The sequence below is a fragment of the Corvus kubaryi genome, unplaced genomic scaffold (assembly GCF_017639235.1).
Source record: "Corvus kubaryi isolate FWS band 111438036 unplaced genomic scaffold, C.kubaryi_AGA036_p1.0 37357, whole genome shotgun sequence".
Lineage (NCBI taxonomy): Eukaryota > Metazoa > Chordata > Aves > Passeriformes > Corvidae > Corvus > Corvus kubaryi.
Window position 1 is genome coordinate 2,702,047 of NW_024581117.1, and position 18,075 is coordinate 2,720,121.

Genomic DNA, 18,075 nt, shown 5'->3' on the forward strand with positions numbered 1-18,075 from the left:
AAACTGCAACATTTCCATTCAAATTCTTTCTATGGTTCTGTTCAGCACTTCATATTCTAATTTTTTTAAGTTTCAGAAAAATCTTCCCAGCCATTCCCAAAATGGGACTGGGGAAAGTGAGATTTCCAATAGTAATAGCTCTTTCTGTTAGAAAGTGTTAGCACTTTCAAAGGATGCTTTGGGCAGGCGTTTGAAGTCCTGTCGAGTTCTCTCTGAAAATACATGTTTAAATATACCAAATAATTAACTTTTGAAAACAGTGCAGCATTTTGGGGAGATTCCTCAAAATATATGAGTGTTCTTCTACAACCACCAAAATCTTCATCCCTCAGAAGTTCTTTATACTAGCTTGGGCATGCTCTGAATGTCCATTCTTTCAGATTTAGACTGCAGAGATTTTAAGAGCATGCCCAAGGCAGCTAGTATAGTTATTCAGTTTTCTGTGGTTCTAGAGGCAGTATGTTTCCCATCCCACACCATCTTTAATAGTCTATCAGGCATTTCTTCTCTACATCTTTGCATCACTAGTGTACCTGATAACTCTGTGATTGAAGGAGACAGGCCTTTTCTTAACCTGTTTGCTTTGGACCTGGAAAGACTGCATTTTTGTTCCTGGATCTGCCATCCATTTGCTGCATTTAACAGAATTATACTGGAAAGTGAAAGAATTGTTAAAACCAGCATCTTGACTGTGGGGAAACAAGTGCATGCTCTTATTCTTCACTGAGGTGATAAATTCAGGCATATCACTTCATTGGTTATGCCAGAATATTGAGTATCAGTGATAACAAGTGCTTTGTTTTCACTCAAATTAAGTTATTCTTTGATAGATGTCATACTAATGGTGTCTAGCCTGCTCTTACTCTTGAGGAAGTGTAGAATGCTGCAGCCTGTTCTTAAAGCTGGGCAAGTCATGGAAAGTCCTGTGTGGTTGTCTTGGCTGTTGTTTTATATAGAAGATTTTACACTGGTGTTGATCAGTCAATTGTTAAGTGAGGGAAGGTGGTGTGGATTTGCATTCACAGCAAGTGATTGAGGAGAGAAGCCACTTAGCTGGAGCTGTCCTTTGCTTCTCATGTTTCCCCAGATAAATAGAACTGTTTTGAGGGCCATTATAGATAAGGTTTCTCATGCTGGAGTACTTTCTGCCTGTACTAGCTAGTGCCCAGACTTGCTTATTGCAAAATTTGTCTTTTTATTGGGAATTAAAGAGATTAATTAGAGGAGAATCTGGAAGAACAGCTGGTTTCAGTGCAATGTATGATTAGTTTGCAAGAAGGTGCTGTGACAATTCTGAAAAAGGTCACGTGTTTTATTCCATGCATAAAAACATTCTCATACCTTCATGCATATTCATAGATAGATAGGTAAATAAAGATGAACTAAACTTACGAATATTTGTAAAGTTGCTGGCTTTGGAAGGTTACCTCACTCAAAAAAACCATAATGAGTGTGTTAGTAACCTTGTATGTTAAAGATCGAAGGGTAAGTTTCCCTTACCAAATTTGGTAAGTACAGGTTTGTTTTGATAAATTAGGCAGGTAACTACTTGTCCAAGTAGCAGTGTCTGTAGTTACAGCAGATTCCAGATGAAGACGGATATATAAAAGAAGTCATTGTTTTATCTTACACAGCTGGTCTTGGACGAACCGGCACACTTATTGCCTGTTACATCATGAAGCATTATCGGATGACAGCTGCTGAAACTATTGCCTGGATCAGAATAAATAGACCTGGTTCTGTGATTGGACCACAACAGCATTTCCTGATGGAGTAAGTAGATTGAGTGTAAATTATTGCCAAAAATAAATCTAGATGTCTTTTTCTTCTTCTTCTATTGTACACTTAACAATCTTCAGTGTTAATTTGTTGTGTTTTGGGCCTTTTTTTCCATGTTATGATAGCAAACAGGCAGAACTTTGGACAGAAGGGGATATTTTCCGTGCAAAGTTGAAACGAAACCATAAAATTGCTGTAACAAGAATTCTGTCAGGAGTAGATGATATTTCAATTAATAACACAAGAAACAGGAGAACCATCCAAAAGGACATTGAACTGGTAACCATCCAAATATTGTGCTCTTGTAAAAGTTGGAACTGTTGAAAATCTCACAGGTTTTGAACAAACCTGTGGGTACACTAAAACTTTGTTAATCAGATTTTTTTTTATGTTCACCCTTTTTGTATAAAGGGATATGGGGGGAAAAAGTCTGGACAGCAATTATGAAAAATGGAGTTCAGAACACAGGTGAAATAGGAGCATCATCATGCTGTAGTCTTTTGTAATTAGGTCAATAATAGAAAAAAGTACTCACAATCTGCAATCAAAAACACTGGTTTCATTTTGGATTGTCTGTTGCTTCACTGTGTGTATTTAAAGGGAAGGGATAAAAGGGTTTGTTGGTTTTTTTTAACCTCGTTTTAGTTTCTAAGTAATTGGAGCTTCTGTAATACCTTTTGATGGTGCTTTTTGAAAAAGACGGTACTGCTGTTTTAAAAAAGCAAGTGAAGGAGGGAAATCCTGTATTTAGTGAAGATTATACTGTACCTAAGCAAAGATTTGATCAAGTATTGTTTCCAGTGTTTTAAAAGTAGACAATACTCTGATGCATGTAATTCATGACACCACTTAATGGTTTACAGCTTCAAAAGCAGCAAACAGGAAACTGGAAGGAACAGAACTGTATTTATGCAAATGAATTTCCTTTGACCTTATCCTGTTGAGATAATTCTAATTTTAAGCTTTAAAATAAAGTTAATTCTTAAATATCAAAGTGTCTTTATTTTAATCTTGATTTATCCTTTCCCCCCTCCACTTATCCAGTACAGTGATGATGATGAAACAAACTGTCTAACACAAGGGGATAAGCTTCGTGCTCTGAAAAGCAAAAGGCAAGCAAAAGCTCCAGCTGCATCTCCACTAGCGTAAGTCAGTTTCTGAATATATAAAATGCCAGAAACACTTTTATCCTCTTCATGAATACTTCCCGTTGCCCCCAAAGGTTTGTTACCAATGCTGCTTTTACTCCCTTAAAACAAACATGAGATTCACCGTTTCTCTGAAGACTTGGTGAGTGCTGAGGAGGCAGGAGAACTTCATTAAAGAGCTGCATGACTGAATTTCTGGTTTTCTGTATAGTTTTTAATGCTGGTATTCTGCACTTTACAAGCTCCTGTAGTACTTCTGAATGCTTTACTTTTAGTTTAATCACAAACATTCTCTTGTCTTTCTTATGGTAGTATAAAAATGAAGGACTATGACTGTATGGTCTTGTTTGATTGGATCAAGTAAGATACATGCTGGTGTTTGAAGTAAAGTCAGCTACCTAAAAAGAGTTGAAAGAAGGATTTTTAGCTTCCTTTCATTTTCTCTTCCTTGGAAAAGAACTTTCCCTAAATCCTGTGGGCTTTGTGGTAATGTCTGGTGAATCTGGAAGGCAGACTAGTAACAGTTTCAGTAAAAAAATTCAAAGAAGTGCACTTCTGTCAGGGAAACTGGTAATCTTTATTTTAGACAAGTCCTGAAACACCACCTGTAAAAGCAAGTTTGCATCTGTTGTAGCTTGTACCAACTGTAGGTACAAAAAATTTCTGTCTGCCCTTAAGTAAACTGCAAGACAATGCAACACTCACAAAACTTAGCTGGATCTCATTAGATTGCTAGGAAAGAAATGGTGACCCCTAGCTCTCAGATTTTTGCAAATGACACATCACCGAAGTCACAGACCACAGTCAACTTGACTTTTGTTGTGTTGTCATTCTGTAGGAGATGATGGTGCTACCTGCTGGCATTTTTATTTTCTTTTTCTTCTTCTTTTTTAAGATCACTGCTGTCATCAGACTTTTAGAAAAAGTGAGAAGTATATAGCAAAAATATGGTGAAGGTAAAGGAACATGACTTTGGAAACCTTCACACATTGCTATGTGTGATTTCTGCTTTTGTTTTAAAATTCTCTCTTTTGTTCATGCTTATCATTTACACAGGCAGCCATGTAAGATACAACATATTTGGAACAAAGCCTGTGCCCAGCTGACATTTAAAAAATGCCAAAACGCATCACCTCAGTTACCTCAAATAGCACAGTAAAAAAAAAACGACCTTGCAGATTAAGGCACGGAAGTGCCTTAGTGGTCAAGTACTTAATTGCCACACACTTATTGCATATTCCATGCGATGATTGTAGACTGTGATAACCTATTCAGAGCCATTGTGTTAATATCTTCTTAACAGAAGACCTATCTACTGTTAAAATATTATTCCACTCATGAAATATTCTGCAACATGTCTGCTCTAGTTAAAACTAGTTAGCTGGTACTTGTGTAGAATTAAAATAATTTACCTGGAGCTTATAGCTGCTTTTTACATTGTGCATTGTGGCTCAAGGAGTTTCAATTTACCTCCTTCCGTTCCCCTGAGTTATTTTTATGGTTTGCAACTTGTACTGAAATAATATGGTGAAAAATGAATGTGTAAATTCATACATTCTTTGTGTTACTGTTGTTTTATTGCAAGAAATATTTGGCTGCCTTACATGAGTCAGAAGTTTTTTCTGCTACAAGAGGTGTTAGTCTCTTTCCTTTTCAGTTGTCTGTTAAAATAATTAGTCTTGCAGTAAAATTGATTACTTTTATCTAAGCAAAAAACCAGAAGCTTCTAAATCTTCTAAGTAGTTTTATTTCAGAGGAAAAAAGAAGTGGGGGGGAGCAAAGTAAGAGCACCAGAAGCTTGGACAGTTAGTCTTTGAAAACTGAGGCATTATTTACTTTTAAGTCACAAGGGATTTGTATAGAGTGTTTATTGAATTTAGCTGTATGAATTCTTTATGCTTTCATGACTGGATGTTTTATATATGTTCTAATAAGCAATATTCTGCACCTGTAGCAAAGGATTATGAATTGGCTTTTGCTTCTTACACAGGAAGATAATACACCCCATCATCTGGTTGTTTGTTTCTGCAAACTTACCTGTCTCTGATCTAATGTTTTAGGATCAAAATGTATGATTGTGAAGTAGGATGTGTGAATACAGGCTGATCCAACTGTGTAAGAGATGGCAGCAAGTGGTCAGAGATGTATTGCTCCTGCGTGCACTTATTTCCAAGAGTGATACAGACTTTCTTTGAAATAGGTGACTTTGGTGAGGATTTCAGAAAATTTGCTTTGATTTCCACCAGCACATGGGTACTACATTTGGCAATTTATGGCTGCATGGATTGTTAGTCATAGAAAGTAAGAAATGCATGGCAAAGGTTATAGAACAGTATCCTTTTGAAGAACTTGAAACAAGCTTAAAATACACCAATAGCTTTTGCTTTTGATTTTTTTTTTTCATCTCTACCTCCCCCTCCAATCCCTTTTAGATGGCTCCTAGCTATGCTGGTGTCTACACTGTGTAGCATTGTCATCTGGTGGATTGTATGTGGCTCCCTTCTGCCCAGCCTGCTATTCTGTCTAGATGGTTTAAGAACATAGTAACCATCAGGACCCCCTGAGAGAGAGCCACTGTGTAAGTGTCCCATTCCATTTCTCTATAATATCTCACACCTTTCTGTCTAGTATGTCTCATAAATGCATGTTTTCATGTCATGTTTCTTACTGGCTTTGTTGCAAGGGTAAATTCCACTGCTCTGGCTTTGTTATTTTTTGTGTATAATATTTGGAATAATTGAGTGATTTTTATGGCTGGCATGCAATATACAAATGCAAAGAGCTCTTAGAATAACTTTTAGTTTTGAAGCTTTTCTTCTCTGCAGATAAGCAAAAGTACATAAGCAAAATTATCTGTAAGAAGGAAAAAGTACTGCTTTAAAATATGATCCTATCCTTTGCATATTGCAGATGCAGATGTTAGCTTCAGTTTTACTTTGAAGTTCATGAACTTGCAAAGTAGGCTAGTTTCCCAACACATGATTTTATTCCCATGAAATGCCAAGAACTGGAATTTGGTAGAAATGTCAGTAGATCTTTGTTTCTATGAAGAGATCAAACATTATATGCCATGGCATAAAACAGGACTTCTTTTTACCTTTTTAACATAGCAGAAGATGGGACAGGTTGCAGTGTTAGGTCAAGGATCACTTGTTTACCCAGACAATCTGGTTTCGTCCTCTTTTGTTCATAATTATGTTTTATAGAGCTTTAGGAGATTACTTACATTCATTCATTCTGACAACTTGGATTCAGCAGCTGAGAAAACATTAATAGCATATCAGTTCCCTGAGTACAGTTTTCACTCTTTCTTCACTCTGCTTTCATCAGAATAGCTACAGTGATTTCTGTGCCTTGCTTCTACTTAAAAGGTGCAGTCTTTTCATCAAATGACAGCTTACATCCTTTGGTCAAACAAAAATTTCAACAGCACGCAGATCTGTCAGGAAATCCAAATGAACTTTTTGCTTCCTTCTGAGTCTCCCTGGAGCTCCTCTGTCATCACCACCCTCCAAGTAAAATGGTTACTTGGGGTGAAACCTTAGTGCTCTCAAGGAGAAGAAATGGTCAGAAAGTCTTTTACACCAGAGTACTGAGTAAGAATCAGCATTCTCTCCTGACAGACACGAAGGTTGAGATTTTCTGTCATCTGTACTTTTGGCCTTGCAACTTTTTGTCTGCACTTCTTAAAAAGCATGAAACTCTTTCTCTAACATAAGTGACCGAATAACTATAGAATGAGAACTGGGGGACTTTGGACAGCTTAGTTATTCAGTTAGCCTTTGCTGAGGTCATCTTAATCTGTTCTTTTGGGGAAAAAATGATCAAGAAATAAAGATCACTTCAACTTAATTCTTTTCTCCTAACTTTTTCAAATAACATACTTGAGAGGCATTATTCCAAATAATGTGAGAGGCATATTTTCAAAGTTTTACACTGAATGTAGGACTATTTCTGTTCTCAGTGGTCTCTAGAAGTCAGACTTCAGATTTCTGAACACATACTAAAAAGCTAAACTTAAAACACAGGTTAAAGAGATTAAACAATCTGTGCTTTGTTTTGCTGTACTGTAAGATCAATTTCAGTCAACTATCATCCTTTCTTTCTCTTATTGTTTCTGTGTTCTGTATAAAAACTAAAAACACTTTTTCCTTGCTAGAGGAAAAAAGACTGTTTGATGTTGGTAGATGCGATGCAAGCAATTTGGTTATTCCCATTTACTGGGAATTTCCAGTTCCTGGTGCTATTGCTTGGTTTTCAAGATTAACAATCATAATGAGAAAACATTAATAGCATATCAGTTCCCTGAGTACAGTTGGTTTAAGTATAGGGAGAGAAAACACTTAGGCTTTTCTTAAAAGCTTGCCTAACTTTCTCTCCATTCTGCAGCTAATGTCTCGTGTTTTAAGAGCTCAAACTACCACTAAGGATTATGGATCTCTCTGGGATAGCCTGGCAGTTGTGTTGGCTGAAGCCCTGTATGCTGAAGTTATCAGTCACTTACCTGTTGATGACTTGGAAGAGTGGTAGAGGTCTCAGGTCTATTTTCTTAAAAATCATGAGATGATGAAGGAGAAAGCAGTGTTGTACTTAGCAGATCTTGCAATACAGGTTGCCTAGACTGGTTGGCAAGACTAAAATGGCTTTTGCCGACAGAGAAGACATGCACCTGTGTAACCTCTCTTTTCTTTATCCTCCTTACAGTATCTTCCTTAGGATACTGTAATCATGTATTTTAAAAAAGCTTGTTGTGTCGATTGATTTCTCCCCAATATGTATTATATTGCTTGCACTTCAAGTTTTGTGGATTTTGTCTTGGGTTGTGGAGTTTGGGCTTTTGTGTCCTGGTGGTGTGCCTATGTTTCACCCTTGCACTGAGTTAAATGGTGAGAAAAGGTTGTGAGTTATTTAAAAGATGCTGCTACTGAACCGAACACTGCTCCATTTAAACAGGTTTTGATTTGTTTAAAGACCAAGGTATTAGCTTGAATAAGGAAGCATTGTATAAACTAGTCTGTTATTTGTTGTGTGTATTTAAGATCAGAGCTACCAAGTGATGTTTCCATTACAGATGAACCAGAGATGAAAAATTCTTACAATGAAAATGTATGTTTAATAGTGTGACTGTTACAGCATCCTATAGCCTGGCTTTTTTGTTTGTTTTGGTTTTTTTCAATCATATCCCATTGAGTGCATTTGTGTATCCCATTTGTGTACATCAGATGTGTTTGCTGGTGTTTCTGGATGCTGTATGACATACTCTTTTATGTGAACAGCTACAAAGCAGTAAGGTAGGTGTCCTGAGATCTTACACTTCTTTAATACAGTTTGGGATATTCTTTTCGTGCTGACATTTTGGCAGGTTTTCCTGAACCATGGCCTCATCTCACATCCATTATAAAACATATCTGTTGAACCTGCTATCAAGCAAAGCTGTTAGTCTAATTGTGCTGAATCAAAATTCCATACATTAGTTTCTTCTCTCACCTTTAACATATATGCAGTAGCATTCTAATAAAAGCTGTAGTAGCACTGTTGCTGGTCCTCAGCTGACAGTTGTCAGGCTCAAAGACAGCTCTGTGTGTTTATTTGCAACACCATGTCAGAAAGTGGTATAAATGGAACCTTCTCTCTTTTCCTTGAGGTGCTATGAGCCTTGGAAGTCCAGAATTCTAGTCTGATTTAAAAATCTCTCTGTTAGCGAATGTCTCTCTTAGCAAATGTTTTGTTCACAGGGATTTCAATTATTCTTTCCTGTAGAGTAGCCCAGTGAAGTTGTATATATTTGAGATGTAAAAATGGCATATCAACTGAAGGGCAGACAATGTTAAAGGTTCTACTCTGCTAACAGCTGGCTCTGAACTGATCCCATAAGGCATCTCCTTATCTCCCTTTGGCAAATACAGCAAACTTACAAGGATGTTTTGATGGTTGTTTTGGTTTCCTGGTGGCTATTTTTATTATAAGTCACATTTCCATTTAGAACTTCTTTTATTTTCTTTCTTTGTTTTGAACAGATAAGATGAAATTCTCTGGGAAGTAAGGACTATGTTTGATACGTTGAAAAGATGAATATTTAAGTGTTTGTGCAAAATGGTATCTTGATAACTCATAGTGCTTCACAGAATCACAGAATGGATAGTGTTGAAAAGGGACCACAGTGGGTCATCTGTTCCAACCTCCCTGCTCAAGCAGAGTCATCCTAGAATGCGTTCCACAGGATTGTATCCAGGCAGGTCTTGAATATCTCCAGTAAGGGAGACTCCACAGCCTTTCTGGACAATCTGTTCCAGTGCTCGGTAACCTGCACAGTAAAGAAGTTCAGGTGTTCAGGTCAGGTTCCTCATGTTCAGGTGGAACTTCCTGTTCAGTTTGTGCCCAGTGCCTCTTGTCCTGTTGCTCAGCACTACCGAGCAGAGCTTGGCTCTTGACACCATTGCTTCAGATACTCACAGACATTGATTAGGTCCCCTCTGTCGTCTCTTTTGGAGGCTGAACAGACCCAGCGCCCTCATCCTTTCCTCATAAGAGGGATGTCCAGTCCCCTCAACATCATCATATCCTTCCACTGGACTCTCTCAAGGAGCTCCATGTCTCTCTTGTCCTGAGGAGCCCAGAACTGGCCACAGCACTCTAGGTGTGCCTCACCAGGGCTGAGTAAAAGGGCAGGATCGGCTCCCTCAACCTGCTAGCAATGTTCTTACTAATGCACCCCAGGACACCGTTGGCCTTCATGGTCACAAGGGCACACTGCTGGTTCATATTTCAGTGCATGTTAGATAAGTATATGGGTTTGCGCCATGTATGTTGACCAGTTTTTATGAACTTCTGGTGTCTAGAAAAAAAAGGGTGTTTAGGAGAGAAAGATTATAAACATTAGATTACATTCCAATAACTTTCACTTTCTTTTATATGTACATTTGCATGTATTTTATGCAGAGAGACACCAAATGTATGTATTTAAGGAGAAAACATGATTTTTCCGTATTTCTGGCTGCATGAGCAGTAGTAAACCAGTATGTGCCGTGATTTGTTCATGTTTATATTTCAGTGATTAAATGTTATGAGGTTAAGCTGACTTTGTACTTTTCTGTTCATTCCCAGAAGTTTCTATCAGCACAAATTAAGTAATGCAAATAATGAATATAATGCAAGTCTTCTTTCACCACTGGTATAATTTTTAGTGCTTGGTTGAAAGTGTTGTAGACCAAATTTGTTCATGCTCTATGACAACTGTGGCACCGAAAGAAGAATTATAATATTAGAACTTGCTAAAACTGTTTTACAATCACAGTAGAAACTATAACGTAAGCTTTCAGGTTTTAAATGTTTTCACCTTGGGCATACAAGGAAAACATTTTGATTAGAAGAATTTGTTCTGTCTAAAGAAGTATGATATGAGGCTGAAGGTATCTGGCGGCCGTTTTTTCTGCCTCCTGTATAAGCAATTCCTTCAACTTTGAATGACCTGTGTTTACAGTAGAATTTGCATTGCAATTTGGTAGTACTTTTCGTTAAAACCTTGTATTAAGATAGCTCAGAGGAACTGGCTGTTTTGTTTGAACATTGCAAATCAAGTGACAATATTTTGCAAGGCTGAACTATTAAGAGAGATTTATTCAGGTAGTTTAAAATTCTTGGAATTTGTGGTTATGTAGTCATTTGTTTGCTAATCAAGAAGAGTATAGTAAAAATAAGGTTGCTGATCAGTTTTACTGAATAAAGAATATATTTTGGATGAAATTGTGTTATCTCAAATGGATGTTCTAATTCTAAAACACATATAAAACAATGAAAACATTGGAGGTTTTTTCATTTCTGTTTTTGGTGAGTATGTTGCATGAGTATGTAAGTGTATATTTTCTCCCCATGTATTTTGCTCCAGAAGTTAACATTCAGTATTGATATCTAGGATTCTGTGAAAATAGTTTCTTCAGAGTGTTAACTGACCAGACTGTAACTTACACAACTTAATGAAGGTTTTGATTTCCCGTCTAATGTAAGCTGCTCATACAACTGGACTCAGTGAAGCCACTGAAAATTAGTCTTATAATAGCAGGAGAAGGAACAGTAATAGCTAAGTTACTCGTAGCTCAGAATCTCTAAAATGGTGCATACTTTCATAGCTGGAACAGATGGAACGACTAGAGAATAGATGTATAAAATGAAGCACTAAATAGATATCCATGGGCTCCATTGACCAGTTGTCACTTTCTGTCTCCACAATATCATAATTTCACTACAAGTATTTAGGAAGAGAGCAAACGTCATTTTCTTGTGAACCAGTTGTCTGGTGGATAAAAATAGTGGTTTGCATTTCACAATGTGGAATTCTTTGTTTCTTAGCATAAACAGCACTAGGATTTATCTGCCTGTTTAAGAAATAGTCAGTATATTGCTCTAGGTTCTTTCAGAGAAGTATTTGTGTACAACCAGCATGTAAAGCTGAGTTTTGAGTATTTCAAACTCAGTTATTTCCTCTAGGAGCAAAATGCTAGTATTTGCAATGATTTTCCTATTTGAAGGGAATATCTCATGGTTAATTGAAGGAGATTTAGACTTAGACCTTCACAAATTTAATTACTTGGGGTTTATTCTGAATTTATTCTGGGAATTCTGTGTCAGTCTGGAAAATAATACTTGCTTTTGTTGCATACTTCAGATTTTATCTATTTTTTAAATTTGTAGCATAATTTAAAATGCAATTTTGTATCTTTTTGTCTTCCAAAAACCTAACAGAAAATTCAAAACTATTAACTTGATCCATTCTTTGAAAGCAAAAAAAGCCCGACAAAACCAACCAGCAAAGCAAGCTGCTATGCTCCAAATAAAAACAACTTGCATTACCCTAGTTATTACAGGAATGTTAGGAAAGAGAAGGGTATGTTTCAGCAGAAGAGTTTGCTTTTCAGAAGGGTTTGTGAAAAGCCAGCTGATACTTGTTAGCTTTACTGCAACTATAATACCCTCTTTTCAGTGTTTTCTAGAAACCTTCCAATTAGATAATCATTCTTTTTTCCTACTCTTTACAGAGTATTTCTGCAGTCCAGTGTTCAGAAAAATAAAACCCCTGAACCTAGCATTTCTGACAGTACAGACATTACTAAAAGAACTACCAGGTCTGCTGCAAGAAAAAACAGTTTAAAAAGGTGAGAGTTATCCTCTTTACAGATCCTGTAACTGTTCTCTAGGGAAATACTTCGAGCTGTTGTGTCCAGTGCTGGCAGGAGCTTTGCCATAGTTCAACTTCTCCTAGCAATGAAAAGTGAGAAACAATTAAATGGTTTATGTCATGTACTGCGAATATCTGGAACCTTACATCTTAGGTAATTTATTTATGTTGCTCTGTCTTTCAAGTTTGAAAATTTTATGTAGTAATTCCTAATGTGAATGAGAGTTACTGAAAATGAGGGATTTTGGTAACATGAAATCCCCTCTGCCTGGAGTAAGAGACGGAAAAATTGCTCACAGCATTAAGTCAAATACCAGTCAGTGCATGAAGTCAAAACTAGGAGAAATTCAATGGACAACTGAAATGCAGTGATTGTGGAAAGGTGAACCATGTAAAATGCATGTGTATACTGGTATGAGGGGTTTTTTTTACTGAGAGTATGGCTGATAATCTGAACTAAACCTGTTTGGTAAAGCTTAATGAAATTTTAATTCTAATGGATTTATGCAAGACTGAAAGTGCTTTTTGGCCCAGAAGCATATGGCCGGACTACTGCTATGTATCTTTGTATGTGCATGTGATCATGCCCCCCTGTGGCAACTCCCCAGGTCATTATAAAAGATAAGCCTGAGAGCATAACTTAAAACAATATCCAAACTATTTCCATTGGTTGCAATTTACTGGAATTTGTCTTAAACTTATAGTGAAAAACTTTCAAACGAGTCTGTCAGGTGCTGAAGAGATTTTCGTTGGGAAGAGTAAAAGATGACACGTAACTACTTCTTATGTTATGTGGCTTGATTTATAAATATCACTGAAAATTCTAAGTTCTTTTGCAGCTGTTTCCTCACAGAGCTCTTCTTTCTCCTTCTTCATCCTGTTACCTCGAAGGTAACAAAGTTATGAAAAATTCACTCTGTCAATGGAAATAGTCAGTAGACTGCAGTAAATTCTATTCAGAGAATTTTTAGTCATGACTTTGTTTTGATTTACTGAATAGCATGTTAAAATATAATGTCTTTTTCCTGAAATAGATATTTTACTAAAAATTAGTAGTATTTTTCCAGGTTTTCCTTTTGGTTGGTTGGGTTTTTTCTCCATTTTGCCTAATTTTCACCATGTCAGTTTTGGTTCAAACAGAATTGATGGGATTCTGCCTGCTGTTTCTATTCCTCATGCCTCTTCCAGTTTTAATCTGCTTGCAACATTTTGTGGCTGCATTCATGCACATGTGTAATCTGAAGAGAGATTTTCAGTTCCTGGAAAGCACTTCTCCAAGCTGACCTTTGTTTTGTGTGAACTGAGAATACCTATCCTTAGGAGAAAACAACATCCCTAAAAAAAGAGTTCACAGAAGATGTCATTAATTTTGTTAGAGTCCTTTAGGTGTGGTGCCAGATGTATGACTCTGAAAGCCAAGGATCAGGTCAATCTAAAACTTCATAAATTACTTCCTTCATATTTTAATGGACTTTCTTAAACTTCTACCCCAAATACTTCATTCCATATACTCTTTCTTTTCTTCTAACTTTGGGGGTCTGAGAAGTTCAGTTACTTTATATTTCCATCCAATAATCAACTTTGTCCTTGTTCTGTCAGTTATGGAGTTCTTAATTGTTTTATAATCTGCAAGAGCTAATTTGGTGCTGGTCCCTCTGAAGGGTGTTTTGGTATGACCATATAACTTACTGGATTTAGAATCCAGTATCTTCTTGTTGGTCTTGTAGGTGTCCTTTTATTTTTCCTGTAGCATTTGAAAAAGTATCACTCTTTTTTTAAGCATGCCTTTTCATCTATCTGAATTTCTTGAAGTATCAGCAGTTTGCACTACCTCAGAGTGCTCAGATTCATTGACCTAATCCAGATCAAGTGGATTGCAGGGTAGAGAATAATTATCTCTACAATATTGATATCATGCCCTAACCAACATCTGTCTTTGTCAAGACTTCATTTACTTCGCTGAACTTCTGACATTACTGTATATCCTTATTCTTTTACTTTCTCGTCTGATACATTCCAGTGGAAACGTCTTGCACCATTTTTACATCAATCTCATTTGTTGCTGCTTTATGTCACTTCAGTCAATTCTTTTTGTATGTGAATCACACTTGTGACCCATCCTAATGCAGTATAATCTGCAGAGCTAGGAAATTCATTTGCCATTTCATCCTTCAGACACTACCATGGATTGTCTTCAGACTGATTCTTTTAGCCAAAACAGCTATTTACAGCTAAAACACTATTCTGGCTTTGCAAAGAGAACTTACAGAATTTCAATCCTATTTAAAACACTCACTGCATTTCCTTTGTGGAACATCTCTAGACGTCTGCTGCCTTCTACTGAAAGTACTGATGGACATAACACATATCTTGTGATTGACATAATACTGGTTTTTGCAGGAAGTCACATTGCCAGTCTGTAAGCCAGTGGATGCCCTTATTTCTCCAGTTAAGATAGCTTCCTTGTAAATTTGCCAGTTACTGTTAAGTTCATGTCTGTATTTTAACAAGGTGCATACTTCAAATCCAAACCAACTGAGTCACAATAAGGCACAAGTTAAATGGTCTTTTCCATGTTACCACACAGAACAGAATTAAAATTAAATTCTTACAGTAAGTAGTTGATTAGAAATGAAATCTTAAGTGGTAAAGGCATTTTGATGTGTAAAGGTGCTTAAGGGAATGTAGGTCAACTTATTACAAAAATTATAATAGGGAGTATGGGGGAAGAAGTATGAAAACTGTATAGAGGAATATCACAAAACCTAACAAAGAGGAGTCGACTTTAAAAATCTCATATGCCTTTGCTTTGCTGGGTATTACAAAGCAGCCTTCTGCACCCTTGTTCAAATACTGAAAAATACTGAAAACTACCTGCAGCATTTCAGAACTTTTCTATATGTAATCTAATCCTAGCTTTAAAAAAAAATATGTTTCTTTACTATTATTCCTACTTTTCCTATGGTCTAATACCTCAGAGAGAGGAAAAGAAAAGGAATGCTTTGCACAAATGTGCTTAATGAAATTATGGTACTTTGAATCCTCTTTTGCATTTCTGTATGGATCAGAATTTTCTTCATATTATCTGTAATCAGACCAGTCCATGCATTCTTGACAATCAGTACTGCTGTGTTATTAAATGCAGTGACTTTTACCTTTTGTTTCTTTCTTTGAAGTTCATTTGTTCATTTTACCTTGCCAGAAATATTTGCTTGAAATACATACTGAGTGATCTTTAACTTTTTCCCTCAAATATGTTTTATTTCAACAGCCAATCCATCACGAAGACTAGAACAGTATTGCGTTGAATTTCCAATAAGCCACCAGTGTTGAAGAGGATATTCAGGAGTGAAGGGGATATGACTAGAGGGGACTTAATGCAATTCAAGGAAGATCACTTTGGCTCTATTTTTCAGCAAAAAATGAAATAGAACAATCTCTTCCTTACTTGTAGAATAAAATGAACTGTCAACATGTTTGGTAGACCTTTTTCTACCGTGCTACCACTTTCTCAAACAAAACCAACAAAATCTATGTACATTCAGACTCAGGTGTAAATATTTAAGCTCTCTATTATAAAGAGAGCTTGCTAGTATGTATGATGCATGTGTATAAACTGTGATGGCAATCACTTACTTAGCTGCTGACCACCAGAAATGAAAAGATGGTGGGAGCTTTTAAGTATATAAATCTGTGGTGTCTATTCAGACAGGGCTTAAGTCTTCACTTGAGTCTGAGAATCAACTACAAAAGCTTTTTTTTCTAATAGTATTGGTACTCCTCTGTGTTGATCGGCTGCTCTTTCTTACTTTGTATGAAGTTTTTTATGAAGCTGCAGTATTGAGTACACAACGTAACTATTGTCCACCAAAGAGTGCTTTTTTGTCAAAGGTTATGTGGTTTATTTAGGAAAAACTAATTGTAAATGATTAACTTGTTTTTAATAGTGACAGCTTTTTAGTTGTTTACAACCAATGGCTCTTTGAACTAGTTATAACTTACTTAAATCTGCTATGATTTTAAAGGGGAGGAAAAACAGTGTACCATTTAAAGCAGTGCTGTCATATTGAAATGTCATTACATTATTGTTTCCTTTCCTATCAAATCCTTTAGGTGAAACTTTAAATTGCCATATATGAAAGGTAAGAATTCCCCCCAGATTTCACTGGTACACTGGGTAACATGTGGGTGTTGCTGGTTTTTAGCTTTGGGGCATTTAATGAGTGCAGCACACAAAAAAGGGAAAATAAGGTTGCCACACAACTGAGGTAGTGGAACTCAGGGGCAGGTAAAAATCTGGACATCTAACACTTCAGGAATTACAATTTACCTCTGTTAAAAAGCAGTGTAAGTTTTAGAGGAATCTGCTTGAGACTGAAATTTTCATCCCTTACAGGAAAACTGTTTTTTCCTACTAGTTTTCACATTATGAAATGTCAAAACTGGTATACCTTTGTCCACCAACTGATGTCATAGCTGCATATCCCTCAGATGAGGACTGTTACCACATAGCCTTAAATATGAATCAGTTATCTGTTGACTTAGTGACTCTTACAGTAGGTAGAAGAAATGGGGAAATTTGAAATGTTAGTAATGGAATAACAAGTTTTTGAAGACGCAGATTACCTCTGTGAGAGACGGAATTTTATTTCAATGAATGCAAATGTTCAGTGACTAGTTTCAATCTATGTCCTTTTAAATGGAAACTAAGCCTTCTGTTAGGCTGGTGATTTTTGAATGCCAGTATGAGCAAGAGCATCATGACTTGGACAGGAAACAGGATGTGAAGTTTAAGTAAGCTTAGAGGTAACATCCATGATCTTAGATAGTCAAAATCTGAAAATATGAATAAAAAGAAAAGGTTTGATGCAAAATAAAGGACCGTTGAAGGCTCAGACTGAAAGTATTTTTTTTGTTTTCTCCTTAAACTTTTCACCCCCCCCCCCCCTTTTTTTCTAGATGAAAGGCGTCCAAAAGAGAGGGACTGATCTCATCCTGATAAGGCAATTAAAATTTCTTGGGGTTTGAATGGGGTTGGTTTAGCTGTTTTGTGGGTGGTTTTTTTTTTTTGGGGGGGGGGGGGGGCAGTGTTTTGGTTTAGTGGGTTTGGGGTTTGGTTTATTTGGTTAGGGTTTTTTAGTGGGGGTTTGTGGGTGGGGTTGGTTTTTCAGCTGGTTGGGTTTTTTAATTAAGCCATTTGTGCAAAAGCTGAAGTACAGGTAATCACAATAGTAAGTCTGTTGTGCAAATATGAATCTGTTTATTTTTGAAAAAAATCCTCATCTTGGAAGGGAGAAGGGATGTAAGTAGTTAAGTGAGAATCAAAATAAAGATTTTGTAATATTTACTGTGTTTGGCTTTGCCCTCAGCTGAGCTTCTTTTAGCATATTCTTTTTTAACCAAAACTAATTGGTCTCTTTCTCACCCCTTCCAAATTCCAAATTAGAATTTGTCTCTTTTAAAGTAACCAGCAGAATCATTAGCACTTTTAGGTTCATCAGAAGTACATTTGCATAACGCAAGTGCACCAACAGTAGCAACTAGCTAAACCAAAATTGCATGTTTGGCATCAATGTGTTTCAGGATACCCCATCCACCACCCAGTATCTTAGTGAGAAACATGTAAGTGTCAAAGGGACTTCACATTTGAACTTTCCAAACAGCCTTATACGGAAAATTAACTCATTACCTCATTGTGTCCCAGCTAATTGTATTGCTTAGTTTGTTACAAATTTTTATTACTTTGTCTAACATTTTTAATATACCATACCAAAGTTGTCTTAGGTACAAGAATGAAAAATGGGCATGGGTGAGGAAGTCCTTGGTTTCTGAATTGTGAAGGATTAAGCGCCAAAATGGAATGTGTTGTGGCAGCTGCATCACCTTTGTACAACAGAGCAGCTGAATGAAGGTATTTCTGGTCTCATCAGTTAGGAGATTCTCCTTAGAAATCCTTTCCTCTTTCAAATACGTGAT

At 36.6% G+C, this 18,075-nt stretch overlaps 1 protein-coding gene across 8 annotated transcripts in view; it reads left to right on the forward strand.

Annotated features, from left to right (window-relative positions):
* CDC14B (cell division cycle 14B) overlaps positions 1-18,075 on the forward strand; it is a 52,307-nt gene that overhangs the window by 26,338 nt on the left and 7,894 nt on the right. For 3 of the 8 annotated variants that reach the window (XM_042033652.1, XM_042033655.1, XM_042033658.1), the window contains 5 exons: positions 1,635-1,773; positions 1,905-2,058; positions 2,824-2,924; positions 11,960-12,076; positions 15,371-16,994. In XM_042033652.1, the coding sequence (XP_041889586.1) occupies positions 1,635-1,773; positions 1,905-2,058; positions 2,824-2,924; positions 11,960-12,076; positions 15,371-15,407 (548 nt within the window). In that variant the 3' untranslated portion in view covers positions 15,408-16,994. The other 5 variants (XR_006016957.1, XM_042033654.1, XM_042033657.1 and 2 more) reach the window with 5 other exon arrangements.